This window comes from Anopheles bellator, chromosome 2 (genome assembly GCF_943735745.2).
Source record: "Anopheles bellator chromosome 2, idAnoBellAS_SP24_06.2, whole genome shotgun sequence".
Classification (NCBI taxonomy): Eukaryota; Metazoa; Arthropoda; class Insecta; order Diptera; family Culicidae; genus Anopheles; species Anopheles bellator.
The window spans coordinates 48,644,353-48,663,421 of record NC_071286.1 but is presented as its reverse complement, the minus strand read 5'-3'; the positions used below and the strand labels follow the sequence as shown (position 1 = coordinate 48,663,421).

At 36.8% G+C, this 19,069-nt stretch overlaps 2 protein-coding genes across 2 annotated transcripts in view; both read left to right on the top strand.

Moving 5' to 3' along the window:
• The window catches only part of LOC131207638 (WD repeat and FYVE domain-containing protein 3), a 34,597-nt gene extending 29,469 nt beyond the window's left edge, over positions 1-5,128 (top strand). Inside the window, exons 27-29 of the mRNA XM_058200260.1 lie at positions 2,471-2,588; positions 2,705-2,842; positions 3,520-5,128. Coding sequence (XP_058056243.1) covers positions 2,471-2,588; positions 2,705-2,842; positions 3,520-3,665 — 402 coding nt within the window. The 3' untranslated portion in view covers positions 3,666-5,128. The remainder of the gene's footprint in view (positions 1-2,470; positions 2,589-2,704; positions 2,843-3,519) is intronic.
• A 4,539-nt stretch (positions 5,129-9,667) lies between these two features.
• LOC131207637 (cytochrome P450 306a1) lies at positions 9,668-16,953 on the top strand. Its single transcript, XM_058200259.1, is given in 7 exon segments — positions 9,668-9,681; positions 10,931-11,002; positions 11,004-11,251; positions 15,445-15,590; positions 15,734-15,939; positions 16,029-16,506; positions 16,588-16,953. Coding segments are annotated over 7 exon segments (1,530 nt in total).
• Positions 16,954-19,069: the final 2,116 nt, after the last annotated feature.

Genomic DNA, 19,069 nt, shown 5'->3' with positions numbered 1-19,069 from the left:
GCATTTTTTTTAGCATGAAACGCAAAAAGCAACACTTCCCGCAAATGGCACTTGTTCGGCTCAAATTTCGCCATTTTCGCACATGAATAAGACAAAGCAGAGTGAAAATAAACAAACGAGATTTTTTGGAGTTGTAGGCAGATGCCTCAACTGTCGTTGCCAGGGTTTTGCATATTTTTATCGTTTAATTTGCAGCTGCTAGGGCCGCTATGGGAAAACGGCGGTTTTCTATTTGTACGCCTGATATTATGGCTCTTATCCACATTAGGGATTTTTCCCGAAAACTGTTGGTCAATTTTCAAGCAAACAAGTTTCAAGCATATTAAAATCAAGCAAATAATTCTACATAAACGTAAAATATTTGTATTTAGGGCATATTTCAGCTAATTACAATAAAAAACACGTTACATTATACTGTTGGCCAAAAAAACGGGCATTTGCTTAGAACCCAAGATTTTTTTTTGGTACTAAAACTTTACGCACTCGTTGATAGTCGGTAAATACAAAGAGAATGGTGCGGGGCCAACATGATTGGCGTGGTTCATGTCTTCTTAGTAACTGTTTCGTTCATGTTACTGTTGTAAATGTTGTAAATTGTCAATCAGGCTACATTGCCCGTTGAGTGTTTTTTCTAATAAAGAAATAAACAGAAAGAGATGAAAGAAAAATAAAGAAAAAAAGAAAAGGTTTAGTGAATAGCCAGAGGTCACATTATACTATGTCCGGAACATTCGCAAAATGTGCACGAAGAGATCACGAAAACGTAATGTAAAAACTTCCTCGTGATACAAAAATCAAGAATTGTCCACAAATCTAGTCTCTTTTGGCGCAGAGTAATATGCAAATGACAGTTTGGCTGGTTAGAAGTAATTAGCAATGCACCACCCCTTGATAAATCATGGCCCAGTTAGAATCGGGAACAATTACATTACCTCTATCTCGGGGTTGGTTAGACTTAGGAAACATATTAAGGTATCAAATTGAAGGTATTTTATTGTACTTTAAGAGAAAAATTTCAGAAATTTATTATGTCGGTCGTCGGATGAAATCACGAACTTTCTTTGGAATGGGCGCCATAATTTTCTGCACAATCTTCTGGTCCACCTCAGCGGCTAATTTGTTCCAATTTATCGCCATCTCTGCAGCATTCCGCATCACCTTTTCAGTCTTCTTCAACTTCCTATTGATGGTTGCCCAATAATTTTCGATTAGGCGAAGTCTAGGGCAACTTAGTGGGTTGATATCCTTTGTGATAAAATCCACCTTATTGTAAAAGTATCAAAGAACTACATCCCTGCTATAGTGGCAGCTTTCCAAATCAGGTCAAAACTTTACCGGACATTTGTGTGATAGAAAATAAAATGTGTGATAAATGATAGAACTTTGTGTGATAAATGATAGAACTCGCTTGTTGAGGCACTCTTCCTTGTATAGAGTTGAGTTCATCGTCGTGTTTGTGATGAAAATCTTGATTTCTGTCCACAGGTTCCTTGTCATAGCATTAATTTTTGTGCAAATTTATTAGCGAATAGAAATTTGATCTTGGAGGGGACATCTCCCCGTGCCGTGGCGAAATAAAATTATGTTTCGTCGTCCATAAGCAAGCACCCTTTGTACCTCGTCATAACCTTCTCGCACAACTAGAAGCGCGTGTTTTAATGACTAGATTTTGTTTAAGTGTCCTTTTTGGATGCTTACATACAAGAAAAATACAGTAGCCTCTTCGTAGACATATCTTCTAGGCAGTACTTTTGTTGGTACCATATTTTTTTGCAATATCCCGAACCTAAAGTCCAGGATTTGCCTCAATTGATTTTAAAACCTTCCAGTTCAGCTGCCGATTGTATGTTCCACTAGGACGTATACTCTGAATCTTTCAATGTACGGTATTGGGTTCCCAGAAACGGTAAAGCATAGCATATATAGTTGATTTTGCGAATTTTTGTGTTTTTGAGATTTTTTAAGTAGACCACGTGGAGTTGTCGACGTGAGTGTGCAGAATTATTTTTCTTCTTTCGAGTTCAATTAAGCATAACTTTCCATAAACTTCACGTACTAAGATGAAACTTTCCGCACTGAAGGTCGAATGTTTACTAAAGATCATATCTTAACACATTTGAAATCCAACCACCAGAGGCGCTGCTATTGCAATTGTTCCCGATTCTAACTGGGCCATGCTTTAGTCCAGGCAACTGTTTTCCGTTTTTTGGCCACAGCAGTAAATGTTTTTTTCTCTCCAAATGCTAAACAACTTATCACACATTTTTCAAATCACCGATCGTTTCATTCAAAAGTAATAGCGGAATACCTTTCCTTTTTCCAACTAGCTTTTGTTTGATAAAATGAAAGTGGAATTGATCGAGTTGTGACAATCAACAGTATCTAGGGGACACACCTACAGTTCATTTTACAAAAGACGAATGAACTACACTATAACGTATAATATATTTACTTATGTCTTACTTCGTAGATGTGGTCAATGGATTTTGTCGAAGATACCAAAGGAACCAAAGAGAATAAGGATCATAAAATGACGAAGACAAAGCCGGGCGATGACTTTTCGAACAGCACTCAGTATTATGGCACAGGTTTGACGAATCTAATCCATACCTTTAACTCTAAAAAATTAATCAAATAATCCTTTTTAAAACCAATCGATTTCTTCTATGTCCTAAACTATTGTTTTTACTAATTTTACTTCAAGATAATAATCGATGGAACAGAAAGTTGCTGTTAAGGAAAGAATTAACAACGCACACAGCATATGACCGAAAAAATAACAGTGAACCAGCCAGTGTTACAGCACTTGCAATATCGAAAGATCATCAATGTGTTTATATAGGTATAAACATATTTACAGGAAAACATTCTGCAATCACCAAGTTATTTAAACGTGCCACTGATTTCACTTGGAAACAAAAACTTTTTATTTTTCTAATGAATGGCTGGTATGCTCCGCAACGTTCGTTGATGTTTGAAACATTTTTTTAAATATTTACAAGTTTGAGGAACCCAACAAAAGTACTTAATGGATATAGTACAGTTTGTACAGTTTGTACAACACAAAACACGGAAATAGTTTTTTTAACGCCTCTCGCGATCCTGGCCCACGCGGAAAATCTATCGAGCCGGACCAATCAGATTCGATCAATGTTTTTCGATTGTATTCTAGAGGCGATTTGCTCTTTTCCCTTTGCTTTCAAATTAACATGCAACACATGTGCAACACAGAAAAATAAACCGATTTTTTTAAAAGTACAATAGGGCATGATTATGGTGTGTTATTTTTGAATAAGCCTGATTGTTAGATGGTAAATTAAATTAGGTAATGTCATGTGGTTGGTATCATTTTGTAGCAATTTCTGTGAGGTTGGAGAATAGAAGAAGAACAAGAACACATCATTTTGTTTGGCTGTTTGTCATACTACGATTTAAATACTTTAGTCAGAACCATGTAGCTAAAACATAGAGGTACAAATATTGTCTATAGTTTTTTTTTCTTACTTTTTTCTGTTGCAGGTGATGCTAGAGGCCGCATTTTTGCTTGGACAGTAACCGAATCAGTGTTATCTCGCGGCGTGAATATGATGAGCGGCCGTCTTGGAACGACAGAAGGCATGGGATCACTTTTGCACCAGTTTTCGATGGATCGCAATGCTGAATAACCAACACAATTTTTAAAAGCATAGCCTGAAAGAAACATGCACATTTTTGTTAAAACGAAAGCAAATTACCGGACATGCACATAGTTGTTGCGTCATAAGTCATTCTATTGTTATTGTAATGTTTCCATATAACACTGGTTGTACGAATCCATAGTTAAACGATCAAGTAAGGTAAATGTAAACTGTGTAAATCTGAAAATCGTACATATAGTAGTATAGTATAGTAGTTTTGTCAACATATGTTGTTTTCGTTATTTTATCGTATGTAGATTATGTTTAATGATGTTATTAATAAATTTAATTTGATAAACAAACTGATCTTATTAATCTGATCAACTCCGACTAGATAAGTTTTCTTGGAGGTTGTGAATCAGAACCATCAGATTTAAACATTTACAAACAGATTATTTTCCATATTCACTGCCGCAGTGGTATCGTTTCTCACCATACTGGGGGGCTACATGAGGTGTAAAAACTAGCGTAAAAGTAATTTGCAATGTCAAATCGTTTACGCTTCGTGTGGCAGCAAAAATACAAAAACGAAATGTCAAACGTGTTTACGTTCGTGGTTTTCGTCCGAGAAAATAGAAATAGAAGAGAAATAAATTGATTTCTAAAAAAAATCTTTTTTTTTTTTTAGATTTTGTTGCTATACCAGCAAATAAGAACTTAAATTATCCTTTGTTTGTAAGCAAAGCGTTTGCAAAAAGTATTTACACTCGGGTTTACGCCTCGGCCAACCCGTAAACGTTTTGACAGAGGCGCAGCAGTTTGGCATTAATCTGTAATGTCAAAAGCATTACATTACGCCTCATGTAGCCCCCCCAGATAGATTTAATCGCAATAGTGTCAGTGATGGAAAAGATGCAGAAAAAGAGTAAGTGATAGAAAGCTGGAAGTTAAAAGGGTAATATCGGGCGTAGTGTTTAAAGGGTTAGCTCTTAAAAAGGATTGTTCATACAATGTCGACGTACGGTGACCCTTAAACTTACGTACTTACGGACGTACTTACCCCTTAAATACGAAATAACGGTTTTTATTAAACCGTCTGTATCCGACATGCTTTATCAAACATGCCCTTTTTCATTTCTTTCACTGTTTCCATAACCCAGTAAGCTTTCGTTCCGTAATCGTGTTTTTAAAAAATGTTTAGTTTCAATGTAATGGAAAAGTTATTGCTAGATGTTAACATAAGTGTCGTAGCGTATTTTTAAATAATAAAAATTGTAATAAAAGTCTTGTATATTGGTTATATATTTGTCTATGTTTCACAGTTAACTGGGCTAGCAATATTAAAAGAATCGTGTTGCGCGAATTATTGAACCACGTGTTAGCATAATTAGTCATAAATGTTAAAATTCAGTTTGTAACCTTTTTTTTTCTAAATTTAGCCTAATCATGTTGTTTTTAAACAATGATTGCAGTCAAATAAGATGTATTTTAAATATCACATAGACAACTGTACGAAAGTGTTCAAAGCTGCGTGAAATTTGTATATATAAATTATATGACAATACTTCTATGTAAACCGTGATAGTTGCCAATAAAGAGATAAAAGTTTAACTATGGCTTTAACTTCAGGCACACAGTCTCCAATACGCAGTTCTGTGTCCAATAGGCTGATTGTATTGGAGGAGATAAAGATGGCATCGACGATGAGCCAAAGCACGTCCAATTCTGTACCATTTTCATGTAAACCATATCGACATATGTCTGGCGCCAAAAGCCACCAGCAGCAACATTGTCGATATTTAACGTCCTTTGCAAACCACGGCTGACGGCTCCCAACAGGAGCACAGAACAAACTTCAGAGTACAACAGCCTTTAACTACAGTCGGAGCCTGTTTTAAACTGGAACAGCCTGGCTGCCTGCACTAGTGCTAATCAGCGTCAAAATCAGCGAAAATATCAAGGTAAAATATTGGATAGTCGTGTCGTGATTGCATGGATTGACTTGATCTCACCAAAAGCAAAATTATAAAAAACGAATGCCTCCACTGCTTTCTGCTTTCTATGCTTTCTAGATCGATTCTGTCTGTCGATAGATTCTGTCTTAGATCAAAGGATTTAATAAGTTTACCTGTATTTGCCCTTTTAGGAGTGCTGGTCTTGACTTGACTTGTAACGCGAACGCGATTTTTTTCCTTAAAATTGCTATTGCCTTTTTTCCTCACGATAAAGCATTTTCAATTTTTTTTTATTTTCTTATTTTACAATTTTAACAAATATTTTTTAAATATGATCTTATGCATTTACCACAAATAAACAAAGCTAAGTGTGAGTGAAAAAGTAAAAAGGAAGTAAGTTCAAAAGCAAACTGCAGAAGTAATTGAACTGTTACTGACGAATTACTGCGATAGTTTCAAGTTATTGATTTGAACAAGACAGAATACACAATTGTATATTTTTCTATGTATTTACACAAATTATATTGAGTAGTATAATTGTTTGTATTATTTGCACAGTTTTAAATAATATTGACTGAAATACGACAAATGACTGAATTGACTAAAATTGACAAATGACTGAATTACGTAACTATTTCTGGATTATTTGCTTAACATATTGGTTGATTTCTAAAGCTGATTCTAAAGTATTCTATAGCAACAAATTTCACAATTCTTGCTATTGAACACTGGTTATTTTCAAACCCTGGCACTTTTCGTCTTTCCTTTTTTGTTGTAACGCACTCTCGTTCTTGTTAAGTTCATCCACTTCTCCACTTTCTTTGTCTTTCCATTTCCCCGTTATCTTCTTTCCCACCACTTTTTGTGTCACATTTACTCTATCAAAACCAGTTATATCCTTTCTCCTCTTTCTCAATACATTCTCTTTCAGATGATCAAGAGATCATACTAGCTCTCTCCGAAACATGTTGCTCCTACTACAAATGCGCTACATATTTATTTTCTGTTCGATTCGTGGTCGACATCTAGAAACTCAGTACCTCTTTTCCCCTACTTTCTCAACTCTTTTCTTCCAGACTGTGGAGCATAAAAGAGAGAAAAAGCTTGCTCGCAAGGCTGTCACCTAGTGTTCTACATTTCTACTTCTGATATGGGTCATCGAGGGGAGCGAATCTCTGAGTTCAATGACCGACCACGTTGTCTCGATCATGGTATCCAGCTTCGTCAATACTGGTACTCTGCTACTGCTGTTGTTGATGTCACGTTGTTGTTTATATGTACTTACCATCTCATCGATACATCTTTCCCAACAGCTTCCTGGTTCACATCAAATCAGTCGATCGCCCTGGTTTACCCTGCCATTTGCAGATTACATATACGTGTTCCTGCATATCGCAAACAGTATTCTCTAGTAACATTTTCAGTTAACAAAATATTTTCACATTTCGTGGACCCGATGTAACACCGGTCGTCGTTTGTACATCTAAGATAACACGATAATAATGTGTCATTACATTATGTTACACAACTGCTAGTTCCACGAATCACAATACATCGCAGTGCTTCAAATAATCATATCTAACATATGAAAATAAAAGCATGCTTGAGAAAATGAAATAATCGCATTTCTTTTAACTTCAGTGAATTAATCACACTGACATTGTAATGGATATAAAGTCCTGGATTGAAAAACTTGCAATATAAAACCGTTGCCAACTCGAAAAGTAATTAAATAAAAGAAATAAACAGTACCAGTACCATTACCAGTATCTACTTGAGGATACTCAAATCATACATTGTTCGTGTATTCACTTCTTTTTTATTTTCACTTCATTATAAGAATAGCAAAGTAGAAAACGTAAATGAAACAAATGTGTGAGTACTTTAATCGTTGCAATCTTTGTTTTTTTTAAATTGCGCATTTTCTCAGAAGTTTATTAATGCAGATTAGATACCACCTTAATGATAAAACGAACTGAATTTCAATACTTCGTTAATATAAGCAACTACTTCTTTGGCGCTATATGAACAAGTGATGATTTAGCATGAGCAATATGAAAAAATAGCTACTATCGAAACTTAATATCAGTATCACTGAAAAGCCAAACCCAGAAACCCAGAAACCCAGATTTCAATTACTTGTGTGGTGCCGAATGCACTAAAACATACACTAAATCTTGTAGAATTGATTCAAATCAAATTGTGAAAATAAATTGTAGTAGACAACATTTTCATCGTGCATAGATCATCCGTCTCGCTGCACCGGTTTAATCGGTTTCTATGATCGATGATCGAAATAAATATAAATATTGCCAGATATAAAAATGACAATATGATCAAATGATAGTGCGTACGACATTTGCGTTCAAACAGCATAATCAACAATGTAATGTCTCACAGCCACACATACTTGTTTCTGTGAGCAGTTGAGCGAAATAGCTAACTAATGAGCGTATAAACGAGCCAATGATTTTAGCACTCGTAGACACGCCTGCACAAAGGTAAAAACCGGACCACGAAACGCGAAGCACAAAAATCGTCATATTGAGGTCCTTATTTGAATACTGACCAGCTGACTGGAGAAAGTCTGACCAGAAATTCGTGAGTTCATTAACCGGCTGTTACCTAAAGCAAAAGTCTGCACCGTTTCCGTTGGAAGCGATCATGTGGAGGACGATCCCAACATATACGGTTGCACTGCTATTTAGCGTTGGTTACGTGTGTAAAATGTTTCAAAATAATTGAAATGTAAAAGATGAAAAACGATATTTTAAGACCGATGGCTTCAAGATTGGCTTTTGTCTTACGTACATGTTCATATTGAAGCATGCTTCGGTTTAATTTCGCCTTCTCAGAATGGCCATATGCATTAAATTTTTATGTATTTGTTTTTTTTTGTTATTGTATTTGTCGTGACTCTCATATTCTGATATTCTATCTCTCTTAACGTTTCGTTTACTAAAAAACGCTAATTTGCATTGGTGAAGGTGTAATGCAAACAAGCAAACAAATAAATCAAGGAAATATTGTTAATAGGAAATATTGTTAATCACATGTTCGCATGTATGAGCAAGCAATGTTTATTAGCCTTACAAAAACCTTTCCAAATCTGTTCAAACAGTATTCATACATGTTCATGATGCATCAGCAAAAGTAAAAACAGTATGAGAATTCTACAACACGTTTTCCATAACATTACTTACCACTGCTACTTCTGATAAAAGTAAATCTAATGAAATTGATCATTATGTTAATTCACTTCTTTTAAATTTATTTGAAACAAATTTAAATTTTTTTAAAGAAAAGATTGGTTACACTATGTTATGTTATGTAATATTACACTACGTTAAGTAGACAATACCCAATTTAAAAAATCATGTATAAAAGCACCGCTTAACCATAGCGGTGTTGTTGAAGGCACGTAGGAAGGTTCAACTACCTTTGATAGTGAAAGTTTGAATATCTCTTCATGTGTGGCTACTGTATCCACATTTGTACGTGTGCAAGTTATTTGTATGTGTGTGGCTTACAGGCTAGGTCAATAAATATTATTGACATCATGACATACAATATGAATACGAGAAGATATTTCGAACCGCTAAACTAGCGATAACAAGCTGACCATCGTTTGTCCATACTTATCATTACGTTATTACGTTATTTATTATGTTATTCATTAAAATATTACATTATTTAATGTTATATATGAGATATGGCAGCATCAGGAAAATAACGCGACTAAGAGCTGCACTTAGTTTGTCAACTGCGTTGGTTGATTAGCTCGCTAACTTATAAAAGGTGGCATTATAGAAAAAATTTACGTAGCCGAAAAATAACAAGACTCCGTACATTTGGAGTATTGCAGTTGTCACAACTATGTAACCCATGCAAAGCCTATTAACCTTTATAGTGGAATTTCTACCTGTTGCCACCAGTTACGGTCCGCGGTTCCGTGTCCTATATGGGTCAAACAGGATGGGCGCATGATGCCGTGATCGAACATTATATCCAGGGCGTCTTAGGTACGGTTTACATAGATGGATATTATGAAAGTAAAGCGCCCGCAATTTATAGGCTGCGGTAAGATTGGGGACGATGTTCGGGGAAAGGTAATATTCGTTCCAGTTTTCTGCTTGCTCCAGATTTCGAGATACCATCGTTGAATGAATAGTCAACTTCCTCAAGGGCGATTGAATTCTTACAACTTGATCTTTCCTCCGTAATTATTACTTCACTACGACTGAGCACACGTTTGTAAATAAAATATTGCGGAATAAGGAATATTATATCACCTTTTTCTCTGATCTGAGCTCATTCCAACCACAGTTTCTTGTTCTGAATATTCGGTTCCGCTATTGAAGTCAAGTCAAGTAGTCGGAGTTAAGGCAATCAATCTCCTATGGTGAGCTTATGCATGAATCATAAAATCATTCCAAAGCGATTTTGCGTCAGTCAAATCTCACCCAAACTTCTACCAACATGGTGCAGAATTATTACAATTCACATAGAACCACGCGGAACGAAAACGAAGCTGAAAGTACTTTGAATAGTCCATGGAGAATGTGAGAAGAAAACGAAATCGAAAACAAGAACATTAATCGAAATCGAAAACAAGAACAAGAACCTAGTGAAGAAGAGTTAACAGTCTTGATTCTTCTGTCATTTATTCATTCTTTCAGTTTCCGACCGGCGAGCGTTCTGTTTATATTGAGTGTGCCTGCGTTGATCAGTTTGTTTCACTGCATGTTTCATGCTTTCATGATCTACCGCCGCTTCAGATTCCAGTGTATTATAAACCATTGATAAATATTCAGGCCAACTAATAAATTGACTACCAAATATCAACAAGTTCGCTTCTCAATTTGTGCCATCGAGCAGCATCGTTCGTCAATCGCTCTCCATCAGTCCAATGTGAAGCGTCGGGTTCTGTTGAAGAACAGTGTTTTGTGTGACAACATGTTGTGTGTATAAAGTTCGTCGATGATATTGAGTGTTAGGCTGCCAATACAGCAATTACCATTGAACTCTTGATAAGCACCGTAAAACATTATCATTGAGGTACAGTAAATCATGGGCAAATGAACACAGTGCTTATAGGCTTATCCATGTGTTCATTCCATAGTGATGTTCATTTGTACGAAAGGTTCTTTACGAAAGGGGTTAACATTTAAAAAAACCCATCGCGGACATCAACAAACAAAATGAACTATGATTTTGCTTTGCTACTTATAACATAGTTTACAATCTAAAACTTGAGTTCCATGGAATTATTTCCGATATATTGTTGTCCATACTAATTCTTTATTTTCTGTGCATCTTTTATCAGCAGCATAAGGAATAATAGTATCAACTTCACAGCAATGCTTTTTTGGATATCTACAACGTGTTTGGTCATACTTTTCTTCTACGCCATTCTATATTGGTGGAACCATCGTACACTACCACCAGGACCTTATGGGCTTCCTCTGGTTGGTTATCTACCATTCATCAATCCAACCAAACCATACGAAACATTTTCAAACCTTGCCAGAAAGTACGGCTCAATCTACGGACTTAGAATGGGGCAGGTATACACTGTGGTGCTTTCAGATTCTGGTCTAATTCGTAAAGTGTTAGCAAAGGAAGAATCAACCGGAAGGGCTCCATTATTTATCACACATGGAATTATGGGTGGTCAGGGTAAGTAAACAAACATGATCCTAGTTAGAGTAACATTGGAGAGGAGCTAACTAAATAAAATTTCAAAAGTGTATTTTGGAACAAATACATTCCTGTATACAACATGAACTGAAATGCTACGGGCAACTGTAGTGTGATTAAGCAAGCAAAATTTCATGGTAACATTTTGGTTTTGCTCATTCGTTAATTCGTCCTCATTCGTCCTTACCAGATCATGAGTCGATGCTGCAACTGGTCAGTTTCTAGGCGAAAAATATTAGTGCTGATCCTCAAAGTGCATTCATTCAAGTGCAAGATTTTACTTACTAAGTTACCGATAGAGACAATAGGAATGAATCCCGGGACACCTAAGTGGCAACAACAAACACTGGAATTCATGCATTTGTAACTTAAATAACAACATTAATGTTTTGTACGTTTTTCCTTCAATATGGCTGGATCTTGACCAACATATGGATGGACTATGGTTAACATAACATTTACCACGACCTTTCCGCCCTGATCGTCTTCTTGCTAGTGAAAACAAAGCTCTAAAATCTTACTCTAGCAGAGTAAAATACTCTGAATTATTTCCTAGCACCTTACTAGTGAAACCAGTATCTGACTTGCTGATATAACTGGCTCTCTTAATGTTACGCTTACATTACAAATGTACTCGAATGATTTGTTGAGAAAGCCAAATTAAATCATTTAGTTGGGGAAGCTTTAAAAACCTAAAATCCAGTACATTAACAATGAGTTTCATTCATCAGAACCATGAAAAAGTAGTACAAGAATACTTTAGGTATCAATAAGATATCACGCAGGATGCAATGTTGACACCGGAATGCAAAAATCAGGGACTGTAGTCAGCAGCAGTTTACCGATTTCGGGATGTGCTTCGGACATACAGTTTTACATAAGGCTCATTGAAAGATTTTTTATTTTGCACAGACACAGTTTCTTACTTTGAGAAGGACAGTATTAAAAACCACATTTTCATCCGTTACAGTTTCATCGTTCACGGCATGACCCAATGGGGTCCAACGTTCGATGCAATTTGTTAGGACACAATAAAACCCATCTCCACCACTACCACTAATTTTATATCGCTTAGTAATTACAGATCTAGATGTATGAAATCTTTTTTTTTCAAACAACACATGCACAACAATCACATGTTTATTGCACTAAAATCAAGAATTCTATTTTATTCAAAGTATGTCCACCGCTACACATTTCTCCCATAGAGATCTGGTAATTCGTGGATGCCACGCCGAAAGAATTCTTCGTCTTTTGAAACAAACCAAGCTAATTTTCGACTTCCTCGTAGGAATCGAAGTCCTGCTCAAACATCAATGTACATCAATGTGCTGTGTATCCCATCAATGAAAATGGCTGATATTCGGAAGGGGCTAAGTCTGGAGAATACAACGGGAGGGAAAGCAATTCTCAGCCAAGTGCTTAAATTGTATCTTGAACCAGTTTTGCTTTGTGTCCAGACACATTGTCATGGAGCCAAGTAACCCCACTGTGTCTTCTGTCTCATTCTGGTCGTTTTTCGATCAATGCATGGTTCAAGTTGATTATTTGTTGTCAGTAGGGATCTGTATTAACGGTTTCACCAGTTTTTAGGAGCTTCCTGGCCCTATCAGACACAAAGCATTGTCTTTGTTTCTTTTTCAAAGTCCTCCGACGCTGTTTGTTTGTTATTTCAAAATCGCCATTTTTAAATTTTCCCAACCACTTAAAGCACTGCGATCTTTCAAAGGCAAACTTCGACAACTTTTTGAGGCGATTCTTCAGCAGTTTTCTTCAGTAGGTATCAGAAAAACAATGATTCCAGCAAAACGTCATGTTCAAGCACAAAAAGTCGACATGGTCTAACTCCTTCAAAGATAAATTACAAACTAAATTTAATTGTTTTCGATCTGAAATTATTTACCTGATGTTAAAACAAGGCAGTCTTGCCAAAACAGCATAATGAGGAGCACCAAATTGAAAGCCAATGTTTACACAATCCGGTTTCATAGATCTAGACTTGTAGTTATAGATGACATCGAACTTTTTACGTGAGAGATTAGAAAAGATCGAACGTGTGAGAACAAAACCATACTGATCAATACAAATATATTGTTTGCAAGAATGACACTTGCATTCCCTTATGAAGATTTCAACAAGTTAGAGGATGTTACAACAGGATGTTGAACAGAGGTTTCAAATATTTGAATAGTTAGGGAATAGTAGAAATAATATTGGGTTGGGGAAAAAGAAATTCATTATTTTTCAGTGAGTTTCAAAACTGCATTTAAGATGGTCGGATGGTCCGATTTGCGTCAAATAAGCATCGTTTTATTGGAAAATTTGTTTCATTTGTTGCCAGCTAAATAATGCTTCTCTTATAGAAAAATTGGTCATGATTGGCGCAAAACTTTAGCAATTTTTTTTATAATCCTTTCTCGATCGCAATTTTTGTAATGCACGAAAAGGGTATCAATCGCTTGGTGCAATGTTTGGACGGTACGATGCATACTGTGGATGCATTGAAACTTCCCAACCAAGCTTTCGGATTTTCTGTCGAGTCACTAAAGGCGTGTATGACATTTCGTTGTCCTTTATTTATTGTTGTCCTGATGGAACACAACTCTCCCTTCTGTTGGCCGTTTCTGGCCGTTTCTAGTCAATAACTAAATATCGTCAATCGTCTTCGAACGGTGTAGTTGTAGACAGTAGAGATCTGATTTATGTGGAAGCTACTCATGATGAACAATTCCTTTCAAGTCCCACCGTATAGCGAACAGAACCTTCCTGGCCGTTTGTTCTAGTTTGACCACCGGTTAAGCTGCTTCACCACGCTTAGACCGTTTGGCCAATTTTACGCAAATTGAAGTATGATACATCTTTTTTTAGTGTTCATTGGTGTGGCACCGAAACATAGAGCTTCTTTGTGAATCTAGTTTTGTGCAAATGGCTTAAAAATGTTTGATAGTTAATCTTCTGCTCTGACTGCTAACATGACGATCAACTTTGATTATTTCTGTGATTTTATCGACATTTTCGACGACGGGTCTGCCTCGGAGAGGGGGAATTTTTACATAAAAACTAACTGAAACGGGTCAACGGAACCAAATTTACGGGAAGCGAGAAAGTTAGACGATCGTGTACGTCACCGGGAATCCCGATTGTCTGAAAAGGAGGAGTAACGGAAAATGAAAAAGGAAACCGATCGGATACGTCACGGGGAAGCCGATCTTCCGAAAATGAGGAATAACGGGAGATGGAAAGGGAAGCCGATCGGATACGTCATCAGGAAAGAAACTTGAAAAGCTGGATAATCGAGAAATGAGGATGCATTGAGGGCGCGCTGAAAACTACATTGGCACAGACATTCCAATTTCTTGAATAATAATGGGAGCTCAAGACTGCTTCTAAAACCCCAAATACCTAAAATGGAAGAAAAAGACTTTGGAAAATTGGAGGAACATGCTCCAGCAAAGAATACATGTGAGGGATGGTTTCGACAATTAAAATGTGGTTATTTCAATCTGAAGGCACAGAATAATTATGGTGACCACCCTAAACCTATTTGAACGCCTTGCCAGCAGTGGACTGCACGCGTAAGCCCAGTCGTGCACTATCTCGCCCAGATACTTAATCTCTGCAGCAGTATTCAATAGGTTTGGTTCCGCAACCGTCCATCGGCGTTGGGGTATATTCCGCTCACCATTTTCAAGTCAAATTCTTGCGGTGTTCAACTACCACGAATCTACGTTATACCGGTACCGGTACCACTCTGTCCTCCAAACTGACCAGCTTGGATCGCCGCATGTTCCGAGTATGTGTCGTGTGTATACGCCAATCATCTCTGCACCACATGGAGAGCCTGACGAAGTTCACGTAGATAATACAAGAAGATGACCTGCCACTAGGCTTCCTGTACGATTGGTCCTTTGTATGATGACCTGCCCCTGTTTAGTATTGTACAGTCAATTGGCTGACCAGTAGCTCTGAGCCCGAGCCAAAGCGGAATCTGCCGAGCCAAAGCGGAGAAAGCCAGCGATAGCAATTATTTACATTAATTACAAAGATTTCAATAAAACCTTCAGAAATACACTCAAACGCTCACAAACTAAGTTGTAGTTCTTATATTCCCCGCTGAAATTGAAATTGTCATCGTGGGAGACCTTTTGCTAATTAATGGAAATTTCTTTTAGGTATCATCTGCGCTCAGGGTGAACTGTGGCGGGATCAGCGAAGGTTAACGATTGAATGGCTTCGCCGTTTAGGTATGGTCAAATTCGGTCCAGGACGTGTTAATCTCGAACAAAAAATATGCGTAGGTCTGAACACACTTCGGAAGGTGAGAGATATGATCGTTAGCGTTATTAATATTTAGAAAGAGTAGCGTTAATAATATTTATGTCTATTTCATCCACAGAAAATATTATGGTATATTTATTCATATAATAATCATACACTTTAATTGTGGGTTTATATTCACAGGATATTTGGGCATCCGCTAAGGATGGGCACAGTTTTGATCCATCAGCCGACATTCATCATGCTCTCGGAAATCTTATGAACGATTTGGTGTTCGGACTGCAATATGAAAAAAAAGACGCAACATGGCAATTCTTACAACATCTACAAGAAGAAGGTGTGAAACACATTGGAGTGTCAATGGCAGTAAACTTTTTGCCATTTCTGAGGTAATATACGGTATCGCACGATTAGAGTTAATGTAACAGCTTAGCATATTGAAATGAGTTATTATTCATTGAGGAAAATGTCCCTATAGATTTTTGCCTTCCACTCGTCGTATAATCTCGTTTCTTTTGGATGGTAAAGCAAAAACTCACCTCATTTACGATGAAATAATAGAGAACGAACGTAAAATACTGGCTGCTCCAACTGTTACTAACATGAGAAATGAATGCATTCTAAGAAGCTTTTTAAAAGAGGCTTCAGAACGACAAAAAGCTGGCAGATACGATGCCTTACATTGTACGGACACACAACTTCGTCATTTGATGGCGGATCTTTTTGGAGCTGGAATTGATACAACGTTTACCACCATACGCTGGGCGCTGCTGTACGTGACTCTGCATCCAAAAGTTCAACATCGGCTGAGAGAAGAGATTAAACAAACCATGGCTATGAATGAAGCACCGACTCTCGATGACATAGAATTGTTGCCCTACTTACGCGCTACCATTGCAGAAGTACAGCGTATACGCACAGTCGTGCCGATTGGAATCCCACACGGAATCACGAAGGTGACTATTACATATAATCGTTAAACAATGTTTGCTAAAATTAATGGTCAACAATGGCTCTTTTAAAAAACATTTTTTCAGGAAATAGAAATAGTTGGTTTTCGAATCCCTGCACATACTATGATTTTGCCACTGTTGTGGACAGTTCATATGGATCCGGTTGCCTTTCCTGAACCGGACACGTTCAAACCGGAAAGATTTCTCAACGAAGAAGGAAAGTTTAGTATGCCTGGTAGTTTCCTTCCATTCCAATGCGGAAAACGCATGTGCCTTGGCGACGAATTAGCCCGATGCATTCTTCACTTATATATGGCTAATTTACTGTTTTGTTGCGACTGGTTCGATATTGATGAAGAAGATGCGCGTTCAATTGACATTACTGGCAAATGTGGGATTACATTGAGTCCACCTGCTTACCGTATGGTTTTTCATAAAATAAAACACTAACATATTAATTACAAATTATTTTCATGAGTTGGTTCTAATCCAATTTTTCTTTATTTCCAAATTTAAAGATTTGGCAGAATGTGGGGTCAACTAGCTACATATAAAAATATAAGCGGATAGTCGGCCAGTTATATAAAGTCATAGTTATTATTATTCAAATTTCAACTAGTTTCATAGATAGCTCTTAAACATATCATAACAACGCAAGTTGGGATTCGACACCTTAGTTTTGTATTCTAAACGGCGACGGTCACTATAATGCTTAGAGATATAAAAAGGACAACAAATGGCAAGATACTCGGATAAAAATGTATGTCGAAAAACGAAATACATATGAACTGCTTATGAAATGAAATGGTACATGAAATAATGGCAATTAAATATTAAGAAATGCAAAATGTATGCAACAGTACAACAACAACAGTTACAGTTTTAAATAAACTAACGCCGAATGTAATTATACACTGTAATTATACTCTTTAAAAGAGGTGTGTAACTTAGTTTGTTGATGTTATCATAATTTAAGTTGAATAGCTTTCTAGATGTAGGATACGCTGTTGAAAACTTTTTCCAGCACATGCGGACTTCTCCAACACTTAACAAACTTGTTAGATATTCTAACATAGGTAAATAGATTCTAAGATGAACACATTGTATTTTAAAGACACATATCTAATTTCTCTGTATTTTCTCAGCACCGTTATTCTTTCTCTTTTCTTTAATGCATTGCATATCTTGAGTGAAATGCATGTTTACAGATTTAATTAAGGTTGACTTACCGATTTCAAAAACCAATTTATAAATTCAAATCAATTTTTACACAAGTTTACAGGTCAAAATGTCAGTAAAATTTAGTGCAGTATGCACTACCATCCGAACTTAACTTTCTTTAGCCGGTTGCTGTTCATGGGTATGGGAGATCTCTTGGCTAAAAAAAATCCATTATTTTCTCGGTAGATGACTCTGGTTATTGATATCTCGTAAAGTATCGATCATACAGTTTTAAGTTTATGCTCGTTGTTTGTTTGCTCGATTCGCTTGTGTGTTGCGGAGTTTTTTTTAATCTCAGGATGACCGGGTCGTTCTATAAAAGTGAAAATTCAAGCTAGGGCCCTGAATTTGTGCATAATGTTTATGGTGCCGATACTGTAACAACTAGTTTCGTGCGAGAGGCACCTCGCAAACGGCGTCGAAGATGCCGATAAAATCAAAGAAATATTCAAAGTTGATCGGCATGTTCATATTCGTAGCATCGCCAAGGAGTTAAAGATTAACCATCAAACCATTCAAAACCATTTGCGCAAAGCTAGCTTTAAAAAGAAGCTCTATGTTTGGGTGCCATACCAATTAACAAAAAAACTTGATGGATCGAATTTGTATCTGCGAAGTTTTGGCCAAATGGAATGAAATCGACCTATTTCTTAAACGGATGTACTGTGGATGAGAAATGTGTCGCTTAGGGTAATATTGTGCGAAAACAATCGTGGCCATAGCTTGGTGAAGCAGCTCAAACTCAAGACTAACCCCCAACCCAGGAACGTATGACGTATGACGGTTCTGTTGGGTATTTTATGGGATTTGAGAGGAATCATTTATTATGAGTTGCTTCCGTGCAGGTAAACACTAAATTCCGATCTCTACTGTCAACAATTACACTGTTTGAAGCATTTTACCAGAAACGATCGGAATGCACCAAGCAATAATTACCTTTTTCGCGGATTGCAAAACTTCCTTAGTGATAAGAAATTAAGATTAACAGCAGATTGTGAAAATGTATTGCTAGAGTTTTTCGCCAATAACGACCAAGACTTCTAAAAAAGAGGTATTTAGAAGCAATCTTCAAAATGGCAACAAATTATACAACAAAACGGTGCATATTTCACGCAAATCGAACCATCGCAAAAATCTTTTAAAAAAATTTAAAATTCGCGCAAAAATAATGGATTTCTTTTAGCCAACCTAATACTAACTTCACAGGAATTAGTTGGTACAACAGGGAGTTGATGCGGTGCCAACAACCCCGTCCGTAACAACCACATTGCTACAGAAAGCAATAGAAGCATAAAATTGTCTATGTTACAGACCACAACCGCTCGGCATTATCGTGCCGGATAAG